The sequence below is a fragment of the Dryas octopetala genome, chromosome 8, assembly GCF_963921425.1.
Source record: "Dryas octopetala chromosome 8, drDryOcto1.1, whole genome shotgun sequence".
Taxonomy (NCBI): Eukaryota; Viridiplantae; Streptophyta; class Magnoliopsida; order Rosales; family Rosaceae; genus Dryas; species Dryas octopetala.
Genome location: NC_141373.1, coordinates 5,673,254 through 5,697,918, shown reverse-complemented (window position 1 = coordinate 5,697,918; position 24,665 = coordinate 5,673,254). Strand labels below are relative to the sequence as shown.

General features: G+C 38.4%; 2 protein-coding genes and 4 pseudogenes across 4 annotated transcripts; all 6 read left to right on the top strand.

Annotated features, from left to right (window-relative positions):
- The first annotated feature begins 1,308 nt into the window (after positions 1-1,308).
- LOC147276444 (Pollen Ole e 1 allergen and extensin family protein) lies at positions 1,309-2,811 on the top strand. The gene is made up of 3 exons (XM_086254268.1): positions 1,309-1,532; positions 1,631-2,099; positions 2,368-2,811. The coding sequence occupies exons 1-3, from the start codon at positions 1,379-1,381 to the stop codon at positions 2,717-2,719; spliced, it is 975 nt and encodes a 324-aa protein (XP_086110394.1). The 5' UTR covers positions 1,309-1,378; the 3' UTR covers positions 2,720-2,811.
- A 1,685-nt stretch (positions 2,812-4,496) lies between these two features.
- On the top strand, positions 4,497-6,741 carry LOC147276443 (putative amidase At4g34880; annotated as a pseudogene). Its single transcript, XR_015123863.1, has 5 exons — positions 4,497-5,072; positions 5,286-5,500; positions 5,609-5,872; positions 5,975-6,167; positions 6,273-6,741. The product of XR_015123863.1 is annotated as a putative amidase At4g34880 (transcript).
- Positions 6,742-9,382: 2,641 nt separating this feature from the next.
- Positions 9,383-11,610, top strand: LOC147276442 (putative amidase At4g34880). The gene is made up of 5 exons (XM_086253851.1): positions 9,383-9,915; positions 10,178-10,392; positions 10,497-10,730; positions 10,836-11,031; positions 11,146-11,610. The coding sequence occupies exons 1-5, from the start codon at positions 9,427-9,429 to the stop codon at positions 11,506-11,508; spliced, it is 1,497 nt and encodes a 498-aa protein (XP_086109977.1). The 5' UTR covers positions 9,383-9,426; the 3' UTR covers positions 11,509-11,610.
- A 926-nt stretch (positions 11,611-12,536) lies between these two features.
- Positions 12,537-12,866, top strand: LOC147276441 (putative amidase At4g34880 pseudogene; annotated as a pseudogene).
- A 652-nt stretch (positions 12,867-13,518) lies between these two features.
- On the top strand, positions 13,519-16,177 carry LOC147276440 (putative amidase At4g34880; annotated as a pseudogene). Its single transcript, XR_015123823.1, has 5 exons — positions 13,519-14,068; positions 14,515-14,729; positions 14,899-15,138; positions 15,261-15,459; positions 15,821-16,177. The product of XR_015123823.1 is annotated as a putative amidase At4g34880 (transcript).
- A 960-nt stretch (positions 16,178-17,137) lies between these two features.
- LOC147276439 (dirigent protein 4-like) lies at positions 17,138-19,509 on the top strand (annotated as a pseudogene).
- Positions 19,510-24,665: the final 5,156 nt, after the last annotated feature.

Genomic DNA, 24,665 nt, shown 5'->3' with positions numbered 1-24,665 from the left:
CCTCACTGTACAGGCTAAATAGCCAGCCTAAGCCTAAATCACACATCAACCCTTGTTTGAGCATGGGCACGAGAAAGGTCCAGTGAATGTGATTGAAATGTGAAGAGAAAAAAGCCCATATCTTTTGTAGACATGTCTCTAACTCTACATGCGGTGTGGTTGAAAACACATTAAAGACAATCCATTCTTTTCTCTGTGTCTACCTAATTACTGTCTAGACTCTAGGCTGCCTTAATTTGCACATCCCTCTTCAAGGCTCAAAAGCTCCATCTCTCTCTCCTTGCCCTCATCAATGTTTTCCCTACTTTGACGGCCAACTAATACCCTCCACCAGAAATAAAGAGCTCCAAGTATTCATGTAATCATGTCTGTGTTTGGCTACAAACCGACCCACGTCGCTAATAATCGGAACACAAGGACTTTTTTGGGTTGGTGATCTTGGTGAGAATCTAGTCCTCACCATGACAGTGTGACACCATTCCCGTCCTCGTTGTTTCTCTTGTTCATGTCCTTGTGTGAGTGACAAAGTCATTATGTTCAAACTATAAACTGCAGCCTGCACTTATATCTCCGGGCCATATGGGGCTCTGAGGTGTTCATGCACATAAATTTCCAGATCCAGATTTGGACCACTGTTGGTCTACAATAGTGGTGATTTCAATTACAACTAGAGTATTCAACTCAAAATAAATTAGTTATAAATAAAGAGGCCCAAAATCTTATACATTGTTATACTAAAGCATAGAGATGTTAAGCATATGTTACCCGATTTAGAATCAAAGCATCTAATCCAAATCAATCGACTACGAATAGAGAGACCCAAGATCTTATAAGTTGGTATGTAATGTTTAGACTTATCAACATTAGTAATGCCTACAATCATCCCTATACTAGGTAATTAATTAATGAGTTCCTTTACTTATGTTTTTGACACTTAGAGTGTACTTGTGTCCATAACAACGTTGTTTTAAATTAAATTTTGGCTTAAAGATCCATAAAACAATGTATTTTTTAGCATAAACACAATATGAACAGAGGAGACATGAGCAAAGAATGTGAACTCATAATTAATAGGCCTACAAAAGATTTTGTTTTCCAACCTCCTAATTAAATCAAGAATATTAGGCTATTAGCAATTTATCACTAGTCTTAAATGTATCTCTCCGTACTCTGTTTGTTTGAATTTGCAGTCCCTCTAGTTTGTAAAATATAAAGTCTTCCACACATTAAATGTAGGCAGTTGAGAGTTGAATGCAAGCATTACTAATTATATCCTGCATTTGCTTCTTCTGACCATCACATTCTTATTACACCAACCCTTTCCTCTTTGTTCCAAGCTCACTTTCTTTGCACTCTCATTTACAGCTCTCCAACTCTCATGGGTTGGCTAGAAAGTTTCTCTTTTGCAGTACTACTTGTCATTTTGGCTGCAGCCATTGATGGAGTTCAGGCAGATACCACGGTCAGTGGCACAGTCTTTTGTGACCAATGCAAAGATGGTGAAATATCCCTCTTTGATTATCCCATGAATGGTGAGATCCACAATCACATTCTCTATTTATAAATTTGTCTTATGAAAAGCCATTCTCTAAGACCCTAATGCTAAATTTATGTGCTTGCTTTTTTACAGGAATAAAAGTACAAGTGGCATGTAGTGACAGCAATGGCCAAACCACAATTTCAAGGGAAGAGACTACAAATTGGTTTGGGAACTATGCCATAAAGTTTGATGGCACCCCAGACATGAGTAGTTGTTATGCCAAGGTTTCAAGCACAGGGCAAGGGTCATGTGAGGCCACTGCTGGTCCTGCTCAAAGTCTTAAACTTGTGTTTAGCATGTTTGACATGGAGATGTATGCTGTGGACTCTTTGCTCACTCAACCTGCTCAGCCTATGCAATTTTGCCCAAGATCAGCTAATCCAGTGCCTGCACCAGTAACACCAGCTCCACCTAAACCAGTAACTCCCGCGCTGCCTTCCCCTAAACCAGTAACTCCGGCGATACCACCGCCTTTTAGGCTTCCCCCAATTCCTCACTTGCCGCCAATGCCGCCGCTGCCACCAATGCCCTTCTCGGAAGCTACAGCATGCCCACATCAGTAAGTTATCATTTTAAGGTTCAATAATAGTAGAGGCAACAAGAGTTTCTTAGATTTTGGTTACCAAGTGATGTGTCAAAGTGACATTATAATATCTTACTAGCTAAAAAGTATGATTTAAAGTTTTAAGATTTGATTTAGTGCTTGTAGTATTCTTAGAAATTGTTTCTTCATCTTAGTTGTTGCCTTGTTGGTTGGCTGCTTGAGAGTGTAGTGACTAGTGAGCCTCTTTTTCTGATGACCCATTAATGGGTTTGTGATCTCTCAGGAGTTGGACAAGGCCAGAGTACAGATGCTATTGGAGGGCAGTGAGGCCAGACACAAAGGTAGCTGTTATTTTTGGATTGGCTGCAGCCAGGAGATATGGGACTAACCTAACATTGTGGCAAGGCCTACAAGGAAGAGGAGACCCTTATAGGACTCTCCTAAGGGAAGGGATCACTGCATTTCTCAACTCCTACAATAGTCTTCAATTTCCATACAACACAATTGCTGTGGTCCAGCATACGAATTGGGGCTTGATGGGCTCCCAAAGGAATGTCCTATTTACAGCCTGGAGGTTCATCAGGGCTAATTCAGGTCATGGCAGAGTCCCTTGCAAATTTACTGCTTGCAAGTGATTTTTCAATTTTAAGTCTAAAGTAGTAAGCTGTACTTAGCTTGCTTGTAATTCAGTACTATTCTCTAATATATTATGTTGTCATACTGTCAATTTGGCACCTTAAATTTGAACAATAATTCATATGATTAATAGTCCAAATTGACAGGTAACATAACAATTTCATGTTTTTATATGTAGTTTGAATTATAATATGTTAGACATAGTCTCATGTAATCTTATTTTAAATTGTAGTTCATTCGTTAGAATAACAGTTCCTATATTTTATGAAGAATTATATAAGGTCTGTGAACTCAATCCTCATCAATGATTGATGGTGAAATATTAAGATGGTTAAAAAAAATTTCATACTAATGATCATTATATGTATTTTTGGTGAAGAAAATAAATAGGCGTATGTTTTTTTTTGTTGATAAAATTATTATTATTATTATTATTATTTGTGATTAAATAGTTTCTTGTTGCATCCTTATTTCTTACCGTTATCGGTGTGTGTGGATTAAGGCTGAAGTTGGGCCTTATTACCAGGGAATACAATAGGACTTCAATTTTAGGCCCAAGAGAGTTTCAAGACTTTCGCCATTGGTTTGGGTTGGGTACTTCGGTTAATTTCGAGCTGGATGACTAAGGCTTAGCCAATTTGGGCTTTTCTATGAGCTTGGGCTTGTCCAGTTTGACACGACTAGTTTTGATTTTTTTTTTCTTGAGCCTTAAGCCTTAAATGGACCACACTCGTGCCATGCTCCGACCAACCTTTAAATTATGGAAAATTTGTAGATGAATATTCAAGTGACCAAAATTAATCTTAGTAGGCCCATGTATGTTTTTATGATAGAAGTTTATTTTGCCAAAATAAAAAAGCATGCTAATTTAAATCTTTCTATCTAAATGAACCCATATGACCAGATTAATCACTTAGACAACAAAGCATTATCCATGCTGATAGATTTCTTTCGTCAGCAATGTGTTACACGATGTTGATAAGTCATAGCTGCAAACAAAATGAAAGTGAAGAATGGGACAGAATTAGTAGCCTTGGCCTTGGTTGATTTCATACACACAACCAATAATTCATTAACATGGGAAAAGAGGAATTGTCATTTCAAACAATCAAAATAATTCCATGAAGCAGAAACCTAGTAAACCTAAATTTAAATAAATGAAAAAATATATATCACTCGGCTTAAACTGATTATACCGGGCTGTACCAATCTTGGCCGTCCAAGAGAATGGTATAGCCGAGATGATGCCACATCTACATGACACATGTCACATCTACTCCATTGCCAATTTTTGAACCAACGGCTGAATTTAATTAAAGAAGTCGCTTCCATACTCAAGGGGTTAGTTTGGCGCTTCAAAGTAGCATCTAGACATCTACTCAAGGGTTTCGTGTTTAATTTTTTAATCCTACTAATCTGCACTTAATTTTCATCTTTGTGAGTCCTATATATATAATGATCCAATATCTTAGTAAACTGGACTGCTTATTAAGAGGGTTTATAATCAGTAGTGTTTTTTTTTAAGCGCTTATGCTCATAAATACATATAAAATTTTATAAAAAGTTTAAGTACTTCATGTGAAAATATTTTGAAGTGCTTATTAAGAAAGCACCTAATATGTGATTTTTAAAAAACTACTTAAAAGTACTTTTATAACTCAAAAATACTTTTATTATTTCTACTAAACACAACAAAAAAGGCTTTTATTAATCTAAAATTGTATTTACAAATTCTAAAAACAGCGTGAAACGAACTCTTTTTTAAGTCTCAGAGTCTGCTAATCCACTGCTTAAGCTATGGCACAACAAAGCCTCTCTCACTTGTCAATATCCTTGCTTATTCTGATTCTTCTTCTGTTCACATGGTCATCTGGGTCACAACCAATTACATCATGCCATGGACTCTCAATCACAGAAGCTACTATAGACGATCTCCAGCTGGGTTTCAAGCACAACAAGCTGACCTCCAGGCAGCTGGTCCAGTTTTACCTTGGAGAAATCCAGAGACTCAACCCTGTCCTTAAAGGGGTCATAGAGGTGAACCCAGATGCGCTTTACCTTGCTGACAAGGCCGACTACGAGCGCAGGACCAAAACACCAGTCTCACTACTCTCTAAGCTACATGGCATTCCTATTCTGGTCAAGGACAACATTGCAACCAAGGACAAGATGAACACCACCGCCGGCTCTTTGGCGTTGCTTGGCTCAATCGTGCCTCATGATGCTGGCGTGGTGACCAGGTTGAGGAAGGCCGGGGCTATCATTCTTGGAAAGGCCAGCTTGAGCGAGTGGTCCAATTTTAGGTCTTATGATGCACCTTCTGGTTGGAATGCCAGAGCTGGCCAAGGCGTGGTGAGTTGATTTGAGGATTTCCTCCTTCCTATATGTACCTAACTTGTTTCATTAATTTGCACTAGACATAAATTTTAAAAGTTGTGTTGTGAACTTGTGATATGTTATAATCTGAATTATTCAAATAGTTCACACAGTTTAACAACATAATATATTTAACGATATCTGTAAAAAAACATTCAACAAACTAAGACAAGTGAAAGGCTAGTGCAGAACCCATACAATCCGTCTGTAACGCCTTGCGGCTCAAGCAGCGGACCAGCAATTTCAGCGGCAGCAAATCTTGCAACGGTGACACTGGGGACTGAAACTGATGGATCAATTTTATGTCCATCCAGTTTTAACTCAGTAGTGGGGATCAAACCAACAATCGGCCTTACTAGTCGAGCAGGGGTTGTCCCAATCTCTCCAAGACAAGATACTGTTGGGTAAGTGATGATATGCTACCTGCTGTGCTACATTCATTTTGGGTACAGTCCATATGTCATATTTGACTAGTTATTCTCATTGTTTCTGGGTGTTTTTGGATTGAACAGGCCCATTTGCAGGACTGTATCAGATGCTGCTTATGTTCTTGATGTCATTGCAGGCGTTGACAGCAATGATGTAGCAACAATTGAGACATCTAGGTACATTCCAAAGGGTGGCTATGCACAGTTTCTCAGACGCGACGGACTTCGAGGAAAGAGACTAGGGATAGTGAGATTCTTCTACGACATTAAGGAAGCGAGAGGCTTATACAACTTTGAGAATGAAACTTTATGGACTCAAACATTTGAGCACCATCTCAACACTCTGAGGTAAAAAATATATATATATATATAAAGAATTCAGGTTTTCATATTCAATTTCTAGTCTCAACTGGAGATATCTATTCTGATGACATAATAAATTGTTGTTAGCAAAGGAGGTGCTGTATTGGTAGACAATTTGGAAATAGACCATTTGGGTGAAATCTCCTCCGCAAGCGGTGAATACACTGCATTGTCTGCTGAGTTCAAAATATCTTTAAACAAATACCTAAAGGAGTTGGTGGCTTCCCCAGTCCGATCCTTGACAGATGTAATAGCCTTCAACAATAAGAACTCAAAATTGGTGAGCAAATTATCAGCAGATTGTTTGCTTCTAAATTAGTACACCATGAAAACCAAAACCAATTTGATGATGACCATGTTAATTGGTTGAGTACTGGCAATGCAGGAAAAGGTCAAGGAGTATGGTCAAGGCCTATTTTTAGAAGCTGAAGCAACAAATGGTATTGGAAATGCAGAGAAGGCCGCGTTGTTGAATATGGCAAGATTAACAAAAATTGGCTTTAAGAAGTTGATGACAAAGAACAAGCTAGATGCAGTGGTCACTCCTCTTTCACTTTTCTCTACTGTGCTTGCAATTGGGGGTTCACCAGGTGTAATTGTTCCGGCAGGATACCAAGATGGGGCACCATTTGGCCTTTGCTTTGGGGGGCTTAGGGGTTCGGAGCCAAAGCTAATTGAGGTTGCCTATGCCTTCGAGCAAGCAACTAAGATTAGGAAGCCTCCTCCACTCAAAAACTAGAAGCTTTAGAACAACATTTTATTGCTTTTAGCAGTATTCTATGAAGCTAATGAGTGTACTACTGTAGTCTATATATGAACATGTTCCGAATAATAATGAGTTGAGTTCTTGAACATTTGGATTTCTTACAGCTCCTTTATTACAGTTCACTGGAAATATGCAATTATGCATAGAATGTGATACATGCTCTTAGAAGAATGAGTCAATGACTAACTTGAATGCCACAGCAAAACAGAACAAGTTGGAAAGCAATCATACCAAGTCCAAATGCATTGCTCTTTTAATGTAAGCTGAAAAATGCACAATTTAAGCATTCAAAGATTTAGCTTTCTATAACTTAATATAAACAAAACTATACTAAACAGACATATTCAAAAAAATATGCAGAGCATTACCTTTCGGAAGTATTATGTATGGCCAAAACTCACAGATGTGGAAGTCAAGCAGTCCATTGCTTCCATCATCCATGGCTAACAATCTCTTTTCATTTATGCTTCTAATAGTTGTTACATGTGAATATGTGATGATTTAGAGAGCAAATTCGCTCATGTCAGTAACTAGTGGTGAGCATGATGATGGCAACGGCGCAGGTTTGGGTCGGATTTGAACCCTTTATTAATAACATACTAAATCAACATAAATATATAATATAATATAAATGAAACATATTAAAATTCATTAGATTACATTATAACAACACTAAATTATAAAAAGAATACTATTAAATTTTAGGGTTTTTTTTCATATTTAGTACCTAAACTTTGACCATTGTCTTAATATGGTACCTAAACTTTTATTTGTCCCAATTGAGTACCTAAACTTTTATTTTGTGTCTAATAGGTACCAAAATGAATTTCTGTTAAAATTGTCAACAAAAGTTAGGGGCAATATAGTCACTTCAAAAAATTTATATTTTAATTTTAATTTTTAATTTTTTTTGTTTGTTGTGTGTTTTTTTTAATAATTTTAAACATATAAAGAAAATAATTAAAATATACTTTGACTATATTGCCCCTAATTTTTATTGACAATTTTAATAGAAATTCATTTTGGTACCTATTAGACACAAAATAAAAGTTTAGGTACTCAATTGGGACAAATAAAAGTTTATGTACCACATTAAGACAAAGGTCAAAGTTTAGATACTAAATATGAATAAACCCTAAATTTTAAAGACAATAAAAATTAAGAAAAAAAATTTATATAATATAATTTTTTTATTAAACGGATATGTAGATTTTTATTAAACGAGTATACGGGGCGGGGCGGGGCAGGGCGGAGCGGGCGGGAACGGGGACGGGAATGGTATTACCATACCCACTTAATCCGAACGGATCCTGTGGGAATTTTCGGGGTGGAGAACTTTGTCATCCATGTGACACCGCCATGTTAAAAGTTTGTTATGCATCCTATACAATGGACCCGGATCCTCTACCAGTTTTTTGTCTGCCAGACTCTACCAGACTTTCAATCTCAACCTTTGAAAAGAATTTAATGGTCAGGATTTTACCATCTATTTAATACTTTTAATAAACCCATTTTATATTTATCCATCAACCTTTTAATAATTTATCAAAAAACAAAAAAACACTTCAGCTTTAATGATAGATCAGCCATCGTCTTTTCTTGGGCATTTACTCTCCTTCCTTCCCTCTGCCATGGCTGCCGGCAAATTCAAGAGGATGAACCAAACTAGATGCTAAAACTATCAACTTCTCAGTGAACATTTTAAAGATTTTGAAAGAAAACCCAGAAAGTATCAACTACCAAAGAAGATTAATTGGTGGATTACGACCATTGAATAAGTTTGGGAAGAGAATCTATTAAGTTCTTAAACTATTTTTAAATGGGAATAGCACTGGAGGATCAAAAAACAAAAACAAGAAGATAATGGAAGACTAAATGAACATAAAATGAAGTCCTCTGCCATAAATGATTAGAAATAATCAATGTCACACTTGGTACGTAGTTGATAATATTTGGTAGAAATTCAATGGATTCTTGAGGAGAGAGTCAAATTGTTCATTGAGAGGAAAGGAATGGATGATGATTGCCAGCGGTCAAATTGTTCCTTCTCTTGAATCTAATTGTGGGTATTTTGGTGCTAGAAAAGGAATTCTTGATTATGGGTGTTTCTGTGCTAGAAATTCAATGGGTTCCTGAGGAGAGAGTCAAATTGTTCACTGAGCGGAGTGGGTGGCTGCCGGCAGTGGACAAGAAAGTCGGCGGCGGGGGAGATCTCTGGAAATGGGGAGAGGGGGCTGCATCTGGAGGGAATAAGGCGCTGGGATGGAGTTGCGACTACTTTTATCATTTTTTTGTTAAAAATAAATAAACTTTCTTGTTTTTGGTAATGGTTAAAAAGAAATAAATTTGGATATTAAAAATATGGTGAATCTTAACCACACAATTTTTTTCAAGGGCTGAGATTGAAAGCCTGGTATAGTCTGACAGACAAAAATCTGGTAGAGGATCCGGGTCCCTATACAATAATAATGGTTAACTATGATTAATTAAAAATAAAATAATATTTAACTCTTAAATAAATTGTGATTAACTATTAAGAGTTTTCCGGGAAGATGAGGTAGGGGCCGCCGGAGTGATGAGAACTAAAATTAATATTTATTATTTTTAATTAATCATAATTAAATATAGATAGCTATTGTATAGAACACAGGCAAATTTGCTCTTGAAAGTTGAAATAAAACAATCACATTATTTGGACACATTTATAATCTCAAGCCACTACTTTGACTTTTGAGTCTGCTAGCCCACTGCCTTTGTGATTGTTCTGTTCACAATGGCATCTGGGTCACAACAACCAATTACAGGCGATGGATTCTCAATTAGGGAAGCCACCATAGACGATCTCCAGCTGGGTTTCAAGCACAACAAACTGACCTCCAGGCAGCTGGTCCAGTTTTACCTTGGAGAAATCCAGAGACTCAACCCTGTCCTCAAAGGGGTCATAGAGGTCAACCCGGATGCGCTTGACCTTGCTGACAAGGCGGACTACGAGCGCAAGACTAAAGCACCAGTCTCACTATTCTCTAAGTTACATGGCATTCCTATTCTGGTCAAGGACAACATTGCAACCAAGGACAAGATGAACACCACCGCCGGCTCTTTCGCGCTGCTTGGCTCTGTTGTGCCCCGTGATGCCGGCGTGGTGACCAAGTTGAGGATGGCTGGGGCTATCATTCTTGGAAAGGCCAGCTTGAGCGAGTGGTCCTATTTTAGGTCCAACGATGCACCTCCTGGTTGGAGCGCCAGAGCTGGCCAAGGCTTGGTGGGTAAAGAAATTTTGTCTTGCATAGTCGAGCACTGTCAATTTCGATAATCAAAATTGCTCGTGTAAATGTACAGTACATATCTAGAGTCTATCAACATAACATGCCAACGTACACGTAAATTATTCCCAACTTTGTTTCATTGATCATAGAATAATTGGCTCTCCAGAATCTTTACACACACACACATATGCATATAAAATTATTTGGCGTGGAAAGGAAAAAATTCAACAAACTAAGACAGGTGAAGGACTAGTGCAGAACCCTTACAAATTTTCTGCAACACCTTGTGGCTCAAGCAGTGGATCAGCAATATCAGTGGCAGCAAATCTGGCAGCAGTGTCACTGGGGACTGAGACTGATGGCTCAATCTTATGTCCAGCCAATTATATTTCAGTAGTGGGGATCAAACCAACAGTTGGCCTTACTAGTCGAGCAGGGGTTGTTCCAATCTCTCCAAGACAGGACACTGTTGGGTTGGTGATGATCAATGTTATTATTTCCAAATAATATTATTTTTGGTACCTTTTCAGCCCATGACTAGTTTTATTCATTGTTTCTGGGGTGTTGGATTGAACAGGCCTATTTGCAGGACAGTGTCAGATGCTGCTTATGTTCTTGATGCCATTGCAGGTATTGACAACAATGATGTTGCAACAATTGAGACATCTAGCTACATTCCAATGGGTGGCTATGCACAATTTCTCAGATGTGACGGATTTCAAGGAAAGAGACTAGGGATAGTGAGAGCCTTCTACAATTTTGGAAATACTTTGAAGACTCAAATTTTTGAGCAGCATCTCAGCACTCTCAGGTAATATAAGACTCAGGTTTCCGCACTATATGTCTCAATTCTCAACTGGAAATGTATAGCCTCCATCTACTCTGAATCTCTGATGACATAATAAGTTGTTGTTAGGAAACAAGGTGCTGTTTTAGTAGACCATTTGGAAATAGACCATTATGATGAAATCTACACTGATGCAAGCGATGAAGACACTGCATTGTCATTTGAGTTCAAAATATCCTTAAACACATACCTAAAGGAGTTGGTGGCTTCCCCAGTGCGATCCTTGGCAGATGTCATAGCCTTCAACAATCAAAACTCGAAATTGGTGAGTAAATAGCAGCAAGTTCATGTTCCTTTCAATTTATATATGCCTTGGTTCTAAATGACTATAACCAATTTGATGATGATCATATTAATTGATTGAGTACTGGCAATGCAGGAAAAGATTGAAGAGTATGGTCAAGGCCTACTCTTAGAAGCTGAAGCAACAAACGGAATTGGAAATGCAGAGAAGGCAGTGCTGTCAAATTTGGAGAGAATAGCAAGAAATGGCTTTGAGAAATTGATGACAGAAAACAAGCTAGATGCAGTGGTCACTCCTGCTTCACGTATCTCTCGAGTGCTTGCAATTGACGGTTCCCCAGGTATAATTGTCCCGGCAGGATATGAAAATGGGATACCATTTGGCATTTGCTTTGGGGGACTAAGGGGTTCGGAGCCAAAGCTAATTGAGATTGCATATGGCTTTGAGCAAGCCACTAAGATCAGGAAGCCTCCTCCACTGGAAAACTTGAAGCTTTAGAACAACATTTTATTGCTTATAGCAGTATGGCATAAGGCTAATGGGTGTGCTACTGTAGTCTATGATCAATTGATGTTTCGAATAATAACGGGTTCTTGAACATTTGGATTTCTTATAGCTCCTTTATTACAGATTACTGAAAATATGCATAGAATGTGAAAAATGCTCTTAGAAAAATGAGTCATTGACTAACTTGAACGGGAGGGTAAAACAGAACAAATTGGAAAGCAATCATGCCAAGGCCAAACAGATTGCTCCTTTATTGTGTATATATATATATATATATATATATGAAAAATGCACAATTAAAACATTCAAAGACTTAGCTTTCCATAAATATATAAACGTGCAAAATATATACTAACAAGCATATGTAAACAAATATGTACCTTATGGAAGTATTGTATATATGGCCAAAACTCACGTCTGGTTCATACATCAGCATAATTTGTTGGGAGCTTTGTGGTTGGAAGTTTAGCAGTTCGTTACTTCCATTATCCATACCGAAGTTGATGAGTCATCATCAATCTTATACATATGCCTTAAGAAGCATTCCAACCTGTGAGGTACTATGAGGCAGAGGGACAGCTTCTGTGAATTTCACAATAGTAGTTTTGCTACTTCTGTGAAACAAACTGGGCAAGTACTTGTCTCAGCAAGTCAGCTACTTCATTGTTTCCATGGCTACAAAATCACCATCATCCTTTCCTCTCTTCCCATTATTGCTTTTGATTCTTCTATCCCTAATATCATCTGGGTCCCAAACTTTCAGGGTCCATGGGCTCTCAATCAGAGAAGCTACAATCTATGATCTCCAACTGGCTTTCAAACAGAACCAGCTGACTTCTAGACAACTTGTTGAGTTCTACCTTAAAGAAATCCGCAGGCTCAACCCTAGCCTGTCCCTTAATGGGGTCATAGAGGTGAACCCAGATGCGCTTTACCAAGCTGATAAGGCTGGATTGGCTAAACCAGCATAGGCACTAAAGCCCAACTTCAATGATGATGACCAACATACTTGATTGGCTATGCAGGAAATGATCAAGGAATTTGGCCAAGACATTTTTCTGGCAGCCCAAGCCACAAATGCGATAGGCAACGAAGAAAAGGCAGCATTGTTGAATTTAGCAAAGCTGACAAAAGGTGGATTTGAGAAATTGATGACAGACAACAAGCTAGATGCACTAGCGACTCCTGGTGCAGATATTGCTCCTGTCCCTGCTGGATATGACATGAAGGGTGTGCCTTTTGGCATTAGTTTTGGGGGACTCAAGGGGTTTGAGCCCAAGCTAATACAGATTGCCTATGGTTTTGAGCAAGCTACTAAAGTTAGGAAGGCTCCTACATTTCTACCGTAAAGCTTTACTTGTTTTTTTGTTTTTTGTCTTGAAATCATGGAATGGTGTGTGGTAATATCACCTATAAATTAATGATATGATCTTATTTGGGACAATTAAATTGGGAAAGCATCCGATGCATTTTTTCGTTGTCCTATTGCACAAAAGTTGAATTAGTTATTAGTTTAATAGTATTTCTCCATCTTCACTTACTTGGAAAATATTTCAAGTTTGAATTCTAATACTCTCATATTATAAAAAAATTATATATTAGTTGAACTTTGCCCTGTTGCTATGCATATACCAGACCCCAAGACCCACCTAAGAAGAAAGTTCACTAGACAAGTTGATGTATGTATGCCTTGAGAAGCATTCCAACTTTCAGGGTACCAAGTTGATTATAAATAACCAACCAAGTTGAAGAAAAAACTGGGCAAGTACTTAGTACTTGTCTCAAATTTTAATTTTATTAGGAACACTTTGAACAAATGAATTAAAGAAATTAAAATTGAAAGTCCACTACGTCATTGTTTCCATGGCTACAAAATCACCATCATCCTTTCCTCTCTTCCCATTATTTCAGGGTGCCAAGTTGATTATAAATAACCAACCAAGTTGAAGAAACAAACTGGGCAAGTACTTGTCTCAGAAAGTCAACTACTTCATTGTTTCCATGGCCATAAAATCACCATCATCCTTTCCTCTCTTCCCATTATTGCTTTTGATTCTTCTATCCATAACATCATTTGGGTCCCTAACTTTCGGGGTCCATGGGTTCTCAATCAGAGAAGCTACAATCTATGATCTCCAACTGGCTTTCAAACAGGACCAGCTGACTTCTAGACAACTTGTTGAGTTCTACCTTAAAGAAATCCGCAGGCTCAACCCTATCCTTAATGGGGTCATAGAGGTGAACCCAGATGCGCTTTACCAAGCTGATAAGGCTGACTGTGAGAGAAAAGGCTAAGGCCCCACGTTCATATTCTGGCTTGCATGGCATTCCTATCTTACTCAAGGATGACTTTGCGACCAGAGATAAGCTGAACACCACTGACGGCTCGTTTGCTCTGCTTGGCTCGGTTGTGCCAAGGGACGCCGGCGTGGTCACCAAGTTGAGGAGTGCCGGAGCCATCATATTGGGGAAGGCTAGCTTAAGCGAGTGGGGTAGTTTTAGGTCTTTTACAACACCTAATGGTTGGAGCGCCAGAGGTGGCCAAGGAAAGGTAAGCATGAACTTTGAACTTGTCAAATGCTTGTGAATTGTGATTCTTATTGAATGGTATGAGTTTCACATGTAAGCAATGACTGTGAGATATAAAATGACGAATCCAGAGCTTGTAATGGGCGGGTATGATTGACGAGAAATTCTTACATTACTACGGGTGTATGCAACGTTTCTCTCACATTCACTTCTCACTCGTTGGTTATATAACCAATTATAAGAGACACGAGTTGTATGTAAGAATTGTTCTTGCTTGATGGTCCATGGTTCACAATTTATACTTCAATAAGTATGCACAGCTAATGAATTTGTAGTCTAAGTTTGCATTTATCTTTAAGAACAACTACCAATGTTTACTTAATCTTCTGAGATTATGGATTGACTTAGTATGGCTTTGCATATACCATTAAATCATAACATGCATCAATGTTCTATGGTGGTGTGCAGAACCCTTCTGTACTATCAGCAGATCCTTGGGGGTCAAGCAGTGGATCAGCAATATCAGTTGCAGCAAATTTGGTAGCAGTATCTCTGGGGACTGAGACTCGTGGCTCAATCCTATGTCCAGCAAGCTTTAACTCAGTAGTGGGCATCAAACCAACAGTTGGGCTTACCAGCCGAGCCGGGGTGATCCCAGGAAGTCCCAGACAGGACACCATTGGGTAAGTTCTGCAAATCAAACTCAAAACAGTTTTATGGTAGACAATTAACTTTTATAATATATTGTTCAAGAATATTAAACAACTTAGTTCAAGAACCTACTATCTTTTAAGTTTCAATTACTACTTTCAAAACCTTAGCTAATGAACTAAGCTGTGTCAAATGGAACAGACCCATCTGCAGGACAGTATCAGATGCAGTTTATGTTCTTGATGCCATTGTTGGCTATGATTACAAAGATCAAGCAACCAAAGCAGCGTCCAAATACATTCCACGCGGTGGCTATAAACAATTCCTTGTTAATTATGGGCTCAAAGGAAAGAGATTGGGAATAGTGAGGAACCCCTTCTTCACTTCTGGCAGTGGATCTCTCCAGACTCAAGCATTTGAGCATCATTTCCGGACTCTAAAGTAATTAACAATATGTTCTTTTCCTAACTACTAGTCCCATTGAACCATTAAATGTCTCAAATTAGAGTTTTCTCAACCAATTATATAGTTTTAATATGATACAATCTCACTGCAAATTGCAGGCAAGGAGGTGCTGTTTTGGTAGACCATCTGGAAATAGCCAACATTGATGTTATCTTGAACTTAACTTTGAGTGGGGAAGCAACAGCATTACTGGCTGAGTTCAAACTAGCCCTGAATGCTTATCTGAAAGACCTGGTGGCATCCCCAGTTCGATCCTTGGCAGATGTAATCGCCTTCAACCAGCAGTTCTCGGGTTTGGTAAGTAAATTATGTACCATAAGTTCCCTTTCATCTTCTTAGACAACCATTAGACCTCAAAAACTTAAACTTTCAGGGAATTGGTCAACACTACAACTTAAACTAAAACTAGTATAATTGTTGGACGCCCCGCCATATAAGTTAACATGATAAGTAATAAGTGGGAATGAGTTTAGAGGTTTCAAACCAAGAACCTCCTGAATTCAGAGCTCTGATACCATACTAAACAATCACTAGACATCAAAAACTTAAACCATGTATATCAAACTAACATATTCATCCATTCCTCTATACTAAACCAGCATAGGCACTAAAGCCCATCTTCAATGATGATGACCAACATACTTGATTGGCTATGCAGGAAATGATCAAGGAATTTGGCCAAGACATTTTTCTGGCAGCCCAAGGCACAAATGGGATAGGCAACGAAGAAAAGGCAGCATTGTTGAATTTAGAAAAGCTGACAAAAGGTGGATTTCAGAAATTGATGAAAGATAACAGGCTAGATGCACTAGTGACTCCTGGTGCAGATATTGTTCCTGTGCTTTCAATTGGGGGATTCCCAGCAATTAGTGTCCCTGCTGGATATGACAAGAAGGGTGTGCCTTTTGGCATTAGTTTTGGGGGACTCAAGGGGTTTGAGCCCAAGCTAATAGAGATTGCCTATGGTTTTGAGCAAGCTACTAAAGTTAGGAAGGCTCCTACATTTCTACCTTAAAGCTTTACCCGAAATTGTCTTCACCCCAAATTTACTTGTTTTTTTGTTTTTTGTCTTGAAATCATGGAATATATGGTGTGTGGTAATAATGTAGAGAGGGACTTACATGTCCTGGGGATACACAGCTAGTATCCCTCTCTCTCTATCTCTCTTTCTCTCTCTCCTTTTTTCTCTCTCTCCTCTCCTTTTTCTCTCTGCCGTTACACAAGCCTGCCCCTATCACAAGGGCAGGCAAGTTCTTCTCAATAATGTAATATCACCTATAAATTAATGATATGATCTTATTTGGGCCAATTAAATTGGGAAAGTACCCGAGACATTTTCATTGTCCTATTGAACAAAAGTTGAATTAGTTATTAGTTTAATGTATAGTATTTCTCCATCTTCACTTATTTGGAAAATATTTCAAGCTCGAATTCTAATACTCTCATATTATAAAAATATATATATATATTAGTTGAACTATGCCATGTTGCTATACATATACTGATATACCAACCCAATACATGAATCTCGTCTTAATTAATGATTATAAATGAATTACTTATAACATCATTGAGAGGTGGATTTGTCATATCTGATTTGGCATTCATATATGGTAGCCACAATCGTAAAACAACAAAGAAAATCTTCATTTTTTAAGATTAGCTTTTACTTTCTATCCAAGTCTTACACGCGCACAAAACCCAGAAAATGCGACCCCTTTTTTCCCCTAAATTAAGCAGAAAATTTAGCTTTAATCACCCTAGCTGTTATTACCTTTTGTGACTAATTACCTATGGACATGGCAATAAGGTACCTTACATATAATTTGAGCCGTCAGATGGATATCTATTTCTTTAAGACAAATATTTCAACGGTCAGGATCATCCAACTCAAAACCATTCACAAAGAATGAGTCTACTATATAAAACAAAAACCTTAACCCCAACAGTGAGCTCCTCTCACAACAAACAAAAGATGAAACATAGCGTTTTGATTCTTGGGTCGGCCTTGGTTCTCCTAACCATCGCTGCCGCACCAACCCACTCTGCCTACCACTCCGAGACAGTCCCCCATGTCCAACACAAGGAGAAGGTCACGTGCCTCCATTTCTTCCTCTTTGACATTCTGAGCGGCGCCAAGCCCATTGCCGTGCAAGTGGGGCGTCCCAAAAACCTCACCACTTAGTCCCCCACGTTGTTCGGCACTGTGTTTGCCATCGACGACCCTCTAAGGGAGGGCCCCGATCCCTCCTCGAGGATCATCGGGAACGCGCAAGGGTTGTACGTGTCGTCGAGCCAAGATGACAACAAGCTGGCGATCGTGATGTACGTGCAGGGACGAAGCCAGGATTGAAAATTTGGGTGGGCTGAACTTTTCAATCTCATTTATTCATAAATAAAACCTCGATGGTACGAGTGAATTTCATTAATTAAAAAAAAAATACACTTAATAAGGGGGGGACGTAATGAGTCTTACCCCTCAAAATATAACTCCATACATAAAAGAAAAAAAACAACAAAACAATAACTAAAGATGCAATGCAAATCCAAAACACAACCTATTTAAATTTTGACCTACGCTTTTCAAAGCGTAGAAATCATCAATAAGTGTCTCTAAATTAAATTTCAACAACTCAACAAGCATTCACAACTCAACAACTCAACAAGCATTCATAATTCAAACAAACAAAATAAATTATAAATTAAAAGGAAAACATGACTAACATAAATGCCCAAAATTTGAACAAAAAAATCAAAGGGAAAGCCATAGAGCTTAGAGCTAACCTGTGACTATGAGAGTGGTGACTAATTGACTGGTGAGGCAATCGGCAGTGAACAAATTATGTTCTTCAAAATCTCAGAAATACCTAATCAGTCAAATGAAATTCATAAATTAACAAAATAACAACAAAATTAATATTAGTTTGAAATTTATATAAACCCTAAGTTTTAAAGAAAAAAGGGATAATGAAATTGAAAAATAAAAAACCATAGATTTCTTACCTGGAGAGAAGTGTGGTCTAAGTGGAGTTAGTGAAGAAAAATAAACTGATTAGATGCTTTGAAGACTAAACACTAAAGTCGAAGAGGTCCACACGCTGGAACAGTCACTGAAGCCAAAGAGTAAAGATAGAGAGTTAATTACACTTACACCCCCTGAGGTTTCAAAACTGTTGCATATAACCCCCTATAGTAAGACAAAAAATGATGATAAATTATGCAAAAAGGCATGCTAAGGGGTTAAATGGCCTAATAAGATTACTTAAGGTGTAAAGTCCAACCTCAATATAAATATTTTTCTTTTTGTTTATTTATTTTTTTCTCTTGTAAGGGGATATATGCAATAGTTTTGAAACCTCATGGGGTGTATGTGTAATTTTTGAAACCTCAAGGGGTGTATGTGAAAAGACGATAAACCTCAGGGGGTGTAAGTGTAATTAACTCAAAGATAGGAGAAGCTGAGCAGGGGAAAGAAGATGCCAGATCGTGAAATTTTTGTTTGAACAATGACTCAATGATAGGGATGGCAACGGGGTGGGTTCGGGGCAAGTTTGCCAATACCATACCCGCTCCGTTAGGTAATTGGGTCTCCATTAGGGATATTCGGGGTCTTTATTATTTTTTTTATTAATAACATATTAAATTAATATAAATATATAATATAATAGATGAAATACATTAAAATTCATTATATTATATTACAATAATACTAAATTATAAAGAAAACACTATTAAATTTTAAAGATATGCAACAAAAATTAAGATAATAAATTAAAATATAATTATATAATATAATATTTTTATTAAACAGGTATACGGAGCGGGGTGGGGTGGGGACGGGTATGGTATTACCATACCGTCTTAATCGGGGCGGGTCCCCACGGGGATTTTCGGGGGCAGAGAATTTTGCCATCCCTACTCAATGAGTTTTTTGTTTGTTTAATCTGATATGTCATGTGTGTAAATGTGGGGTCATGGCCCATGGGTGGGCTGGAGATAAGTCATAGGTGGGCTAAACATAAATGTGGGGTGGGCTAAAATAAAATAAGGCCCAAAAAATTACATAGTATTATGAAATATCAGTTGGACTTTGGCCCAGGCTAGCTAACCAATACATTCGTCCCTGTGTACGTGGATTTCGGTTTTACCATGGGGAAGTTTAACGGGAGTTCGTTCACGGTGGCGTCAAGGAATCCGGTGACAGAGACGCGACGGGAGCTGGCGGTGGTGGGAGGAAGAGGGAGGTTTCGGATGGCTAGAGGGTTTGCTAAGCTTAGGACCCATTTCTTAAATGTTACTAATGGTGATGCCATTATTGAGTGTAAGGTGACTCTCATTCACTATTGAGAGAGCATTGCATATTTGCATGCATGTCATGCTTGTAATGAAGGCGACTGAATTGAATAATTAAATTAAAAGGGAATTTTGATTGAATATTTACGATGAACAATTCTTAATTAGGAACAGCCGCTCACATGTAAATATGTAATGGGTGGGAATGTGTGATTTTTAGTTAATATAATATTTATGTGTGATTATTTTACAATCACATGCATTTACAGTTCAAAATCATAAGTACAATTGAGCCTCTGTAAATACAGTTTTAATTTACAATTTATTTTGTGGGAATTGCTTTTTGTTTTGTTATTCAAATTAAACCGCACTTTTTTTTCTAGATAGTCAAAGTGAAATAAAATAAAAAAACAAAAGGTTTTTCTAGGGGATTTTTTTCCTTAAGTTGTATGGTACATTTATGTCCTACCTAGAAATTTTCCTTTTTGTTTTTTTCTAGATTACATTGGATATGCTTAATCCTTTCCATTCCTTAAATTTCCCGCCCAGCATATTGGAAATACAACTAATTAATCAATGGCAGATGGAATAGAATTAATATTGAATATTGAATACATGGTAAATGGTAAATCAAACTGAAAAGGTATACCTTTGAAAACGCCCAAAAAATAAGTACTAAATGAGTTTTTTTTAAAAGGTTTTTACTTAATAGGGTTTTTAGTGAAAACGTTTTCGTTAGAAGCACATACTTTTTTACCAAAAAAAAAAAAAAGAAACAATTCAAAATGCTTCTTATAGGAAGCAACTATCAAAAAGAGGCATACGCATTCAACTTTAAAAAAGAGGCATGATGAAGTAACTATTCATAGGATATAGAAGCAAAACTGGTCGGTGTACGCAAGTTTGTGGATCAAGTAGTGGACCTGCAATTTCAGTATCATCAAATATGGTATCAGTTACACTAGGGACGGAGACTGATGGCTCCATCTTGTGTCCAGCCAGTTTTAACTCGGTGGTGGGATTCAAACCAACGGTTGGTCTCACTAGCCGAGCACGAGTCATCCCAGTCAGTCCGAGACAGGACACAATTGGGTACATGGAACACACATTGTTCTTTAACAAATTTTACTTTATTATGCCCAAATTTTTTCAATTTCCTTATGTGATCAGTTAAAAAATGGATAGCAAAGTGGTCATAGCCTTGACTCCTAGTATCTTGGTTGGAACTTGGAACAGGCCAATTTGTCAAATTTGGCAAAACTGTCTAGAAATGAATTCGAGAAGTTGATGACAGATAAGAGCCTAGATGCCTTGGTGACTTATGCTAACACTGCTTCTTCTATCCTTGCAATAGGTGGTTTTCCAGGCATTGTTGTGCCGGCAGGATACCATGACGCTGAAAAGTACCCTTTTGGAATTTGCTTTGGGGGACTAAAGGGTTCGGAGCCAAAGCTGATTGAGATAGCCTATGCCTTTGAGCAAGCAACTAAGATAAGGAAGCCTCCACCTGTTGATCCTCAAGAACAACTTATCTCTACCACCACCAGTCTCAGTACTCCTGAAGTTGAGTCCACAATACCCACCAGTGCTGCAGCCACAGTGAGACCCAACATAGCCACTCCAGAGCACCTCCAGGGAAGTCCAAGTCTCTTGTATGACATGCCTCCACATGTGGAACTCTAAGAGGATGCTTGCTGATTGCTTATTGCTTGGCTTTCCATTGTCAAAAGAGTAGTTTAATATGCTGCTAGTGAATGATAAGTGTGCCAATAGGTGTTGGAAGAATATAGAAAAAATGAAGGCAATAACAAAAGAAAAATGAGAACCTTGAGTCAAAGCACGAATTAAATTCGCTTTCTTTAAGACTAATTTGTCGCTCTTCCTTTGTGCAAAAAGAGTTTAAAAAACAAATTGTCTCCAGGATACTATAGACTCAAACTCACTTGATATTATTCTTGAGATTTGCACCACACAAGAATAACCTGAATTTTTAGAGACAATAAAGAAAAGAAGAATATTTTGTTATCTATCAATGACTGCAGTAGGTATGCTATTTATAGATTTATAAGACACCTCTTGACTTGAGAGGTGATTTTTCATGTAGGTGTCTTCACCATTTGGTGAAGCACCCTTTCATCTGAAACTCATAGCAAAAGATGCAATGGTTCAAAATTTCTATGAAAGGTTGGTACTGTTTCAAAACATAACCCATATGTGAAGGGTTGCATGTGTTCACAAAATATAACCTACTCATGAAAGGGTATGTCCCATTCCTTCATGTCATTTAATTTGTTTGAAATTTCCAACAATTCTCTCCACATTTCAAACATATAAATACTTATTTTATTCATAACTCAAAACAACACATAATCTATGAGGTGTCCTTAGACTTGAACCTCTAGTTAGTCCAAATGTATCAAAGTTTGTCAAGTGTTATGGTAGTCGCAACCTTGAACCAAAAAACTTTATATGACTAACCGGATACATCGAACATGTTTATTTTGAGTTTCTCTAAAAACTCTTAAATCTGCGCGTTTATGGCCATGCGCATATCCTGTTTCATAGGTAATCCTAGAGAAAGGTCTTATTCTCTTTCGGAAGCGGCCAAACCTCCTTACTTATATAGGTAAGTTTATCTAGGATGTCCTTGTCATTTACATCCCTGCAATACGTCATAAACTTATTAAGAGTACAATACTCAACCTCCATACAGACAAGTGTCCTAATTTTACTAGAATAAATCTAACACCTATGAATGAGACTTCTGTTGTAAAAGTATGTGAAAATCTAGGGTTTGTGGAAGAGAGGAGGCAGAGAGAATATGATCAGTCTATTTCATTCATGTTATAAATATCCTTATATAGAGGTAGGGTTTATTAGGTTTTAAATATTTACTAGTATACCCCTACCACTAATTACAGGAATAGCCACTTAATTATAACAATATATTTACAACACTCCCCCTTGGATATTCCATGTCATTAGTGTTGTCTCTGCTATGCGCTTCTAAGTTGCCTCGTTAAAACCTTGCCAAGTAATAAAAACCCTGTGGGAACAAAAACAACCTTGGTCGAAGGAAAAAGAGTGCAACGCGCTTGAGTGTGGAGTAGTCACATCAGAACCTCGAAAGTAGGTGAAGTCATATCTTCTGGATCATAGGCAAATAGTATGTCAATGGGAGCGGGGTGCATTAGAGTTGCTACACCAAAACCTTGCCCGGTAAACCCAATGGGAAAAACCCGTGGTCGAAGGGAAAAGATGAGCAAATGCATATATATCAGATCAACACATCTTCAGGATGTAGTATGAGTAGGGTGACCATGCCAAGATGTGCCTCATTAAAACCTTGCCAGGTAACAAAACCCAGTGGGACAAAATAACCCTGGACGAAGGACAAAAGAGTACACGATGGTCAAGTGAGTATGCTTCGGGATACTCCCCCTGATGTCGACTCCCCCTGAAGATTACATACTAGGTAAATCAGCCAATCTACGCAAACCAATACCTCGAACATGCATCAAGAACGTGGACTTTGGTAGTGACTTGGTAAAGAGGTCTGCATGGTTGTCTTGAGATCGGATCTGCTTGACTTCAATCATCTGATGCTCTTGTTGCTGTTGATTGAAGAAGAACTTCGGTGCAATATGCTTGGTGTTGTCTCCTTTGATGAAACCCGTCTTCATCTGCTCGATGCAAGCGGCATTATCCTCATAGATAATCGTTGGTTCATCAGTGGTGGAATTCAGCCCACACGTACTTCGAATATGTTTGGAAACTGCTCTCAGCCATATACATTCACGAACTGCTTCGTAAAGGGCTATAATCTCAGCATGATTCGAAGAGGTAGCAACAAGGGTCTGTTTCGTTGACCTCCAAGATATTGCTGTATTCCCAATGGTAAAGACATAACCAGTTTGAGAACGCGCCTTGTGCGGGTCTGATAGATACCCTGCGTCAGCATATCCAACAAGGCGGGCATCGTTCCGAGGATCGAGGGGGTTCGATCCATTCCTTGATGCATAGGGATAGAATAAGCCCATATCCGTCGTACCTCTAAGGTAGCGGAAAATGTCTTTTATGCCATTCCAGTGGCGGCGTGTTGGCGCAGAGCTATATCTAGCTAACAAGTTCACAGCGAATGAGATGTCCGGTCTAGTACATTGAGACAAGTACAATAATGCGCCTATTGCACTTAGATATGGGACTTCTGGTGCCAATATCTCTTCGTTATCATCTGCGGGACGAAACGGATCTTTCTTAGGATCTAGACTACGGACGATCATGGGCGTGCTAGAAGGTTTCGCTTTATCCTCATTAAAGCGCCTTAACATCTTCTGGATGTAATTCGATTGATGGACCAAAATTCCATCTGCACAGTGCTCGAGCTCCAGGCCGAGACAGAAGTTCGTTCTCCCAAGATCTTTCATCTCGAATTCCAATTTCAGGTGTTTAGCGGTTTCCTTGATCTCTTCAGGAGTACCAATTAGATTCATGTCATCAACATAAACAGCTACAATAGCGAAACCAGAACTTGTTTTCTTAATAAACACGCAAGGGCATAGATCATTATTCACATATCCCATCCCGATCAAATACTCACTTAGATGGTTATACCACCTCCGTCCGGATTGTTTCAATCCATAAAGTAAACGCCTCAAACTAATGGAGAGCGTGTTCCGTGGTCTGGAACTATTTGCATCGGGTGTCTTAAGTCCTTCGGGAACTTTCATATATATCTCTGTATCAAGATCCCCATAGAGATAAGCAGTGACCACATCCATAAGCTGCATACTCAGTTTTTCGGAAACTACCAAACTGATAAGGTAGCGGAACGTTATCACGTCCATTACGGGAGAATACGTTTCCTCGTAATCAATCCCAGGGCGTTGAGAAAATCCTTGCGCCACTAGACGAGCCTTGTATCTTACAATCTCGTTTTTCTCATTACGCTTCCTTACAAATACCCATTTAAATCCTACAGGTTTAACATGGGAAGGTGTAGGAACGACAGGCCCAAACACCTTTCTCTTTGTCAAGGAATCTAATTCGACCTGGATTGCTTCTTTCCATTTTGGCCAGTCGTCTCGACGTTGACATTCATCAACGGAGCGAGGTTCGATGTCATCGCTAGTTATGATTTCGGTAGCTACCGCGAACACAAATATATCATCGATGATATTCTCTTTTCGATTCCAGAGCTCACTTAAGCA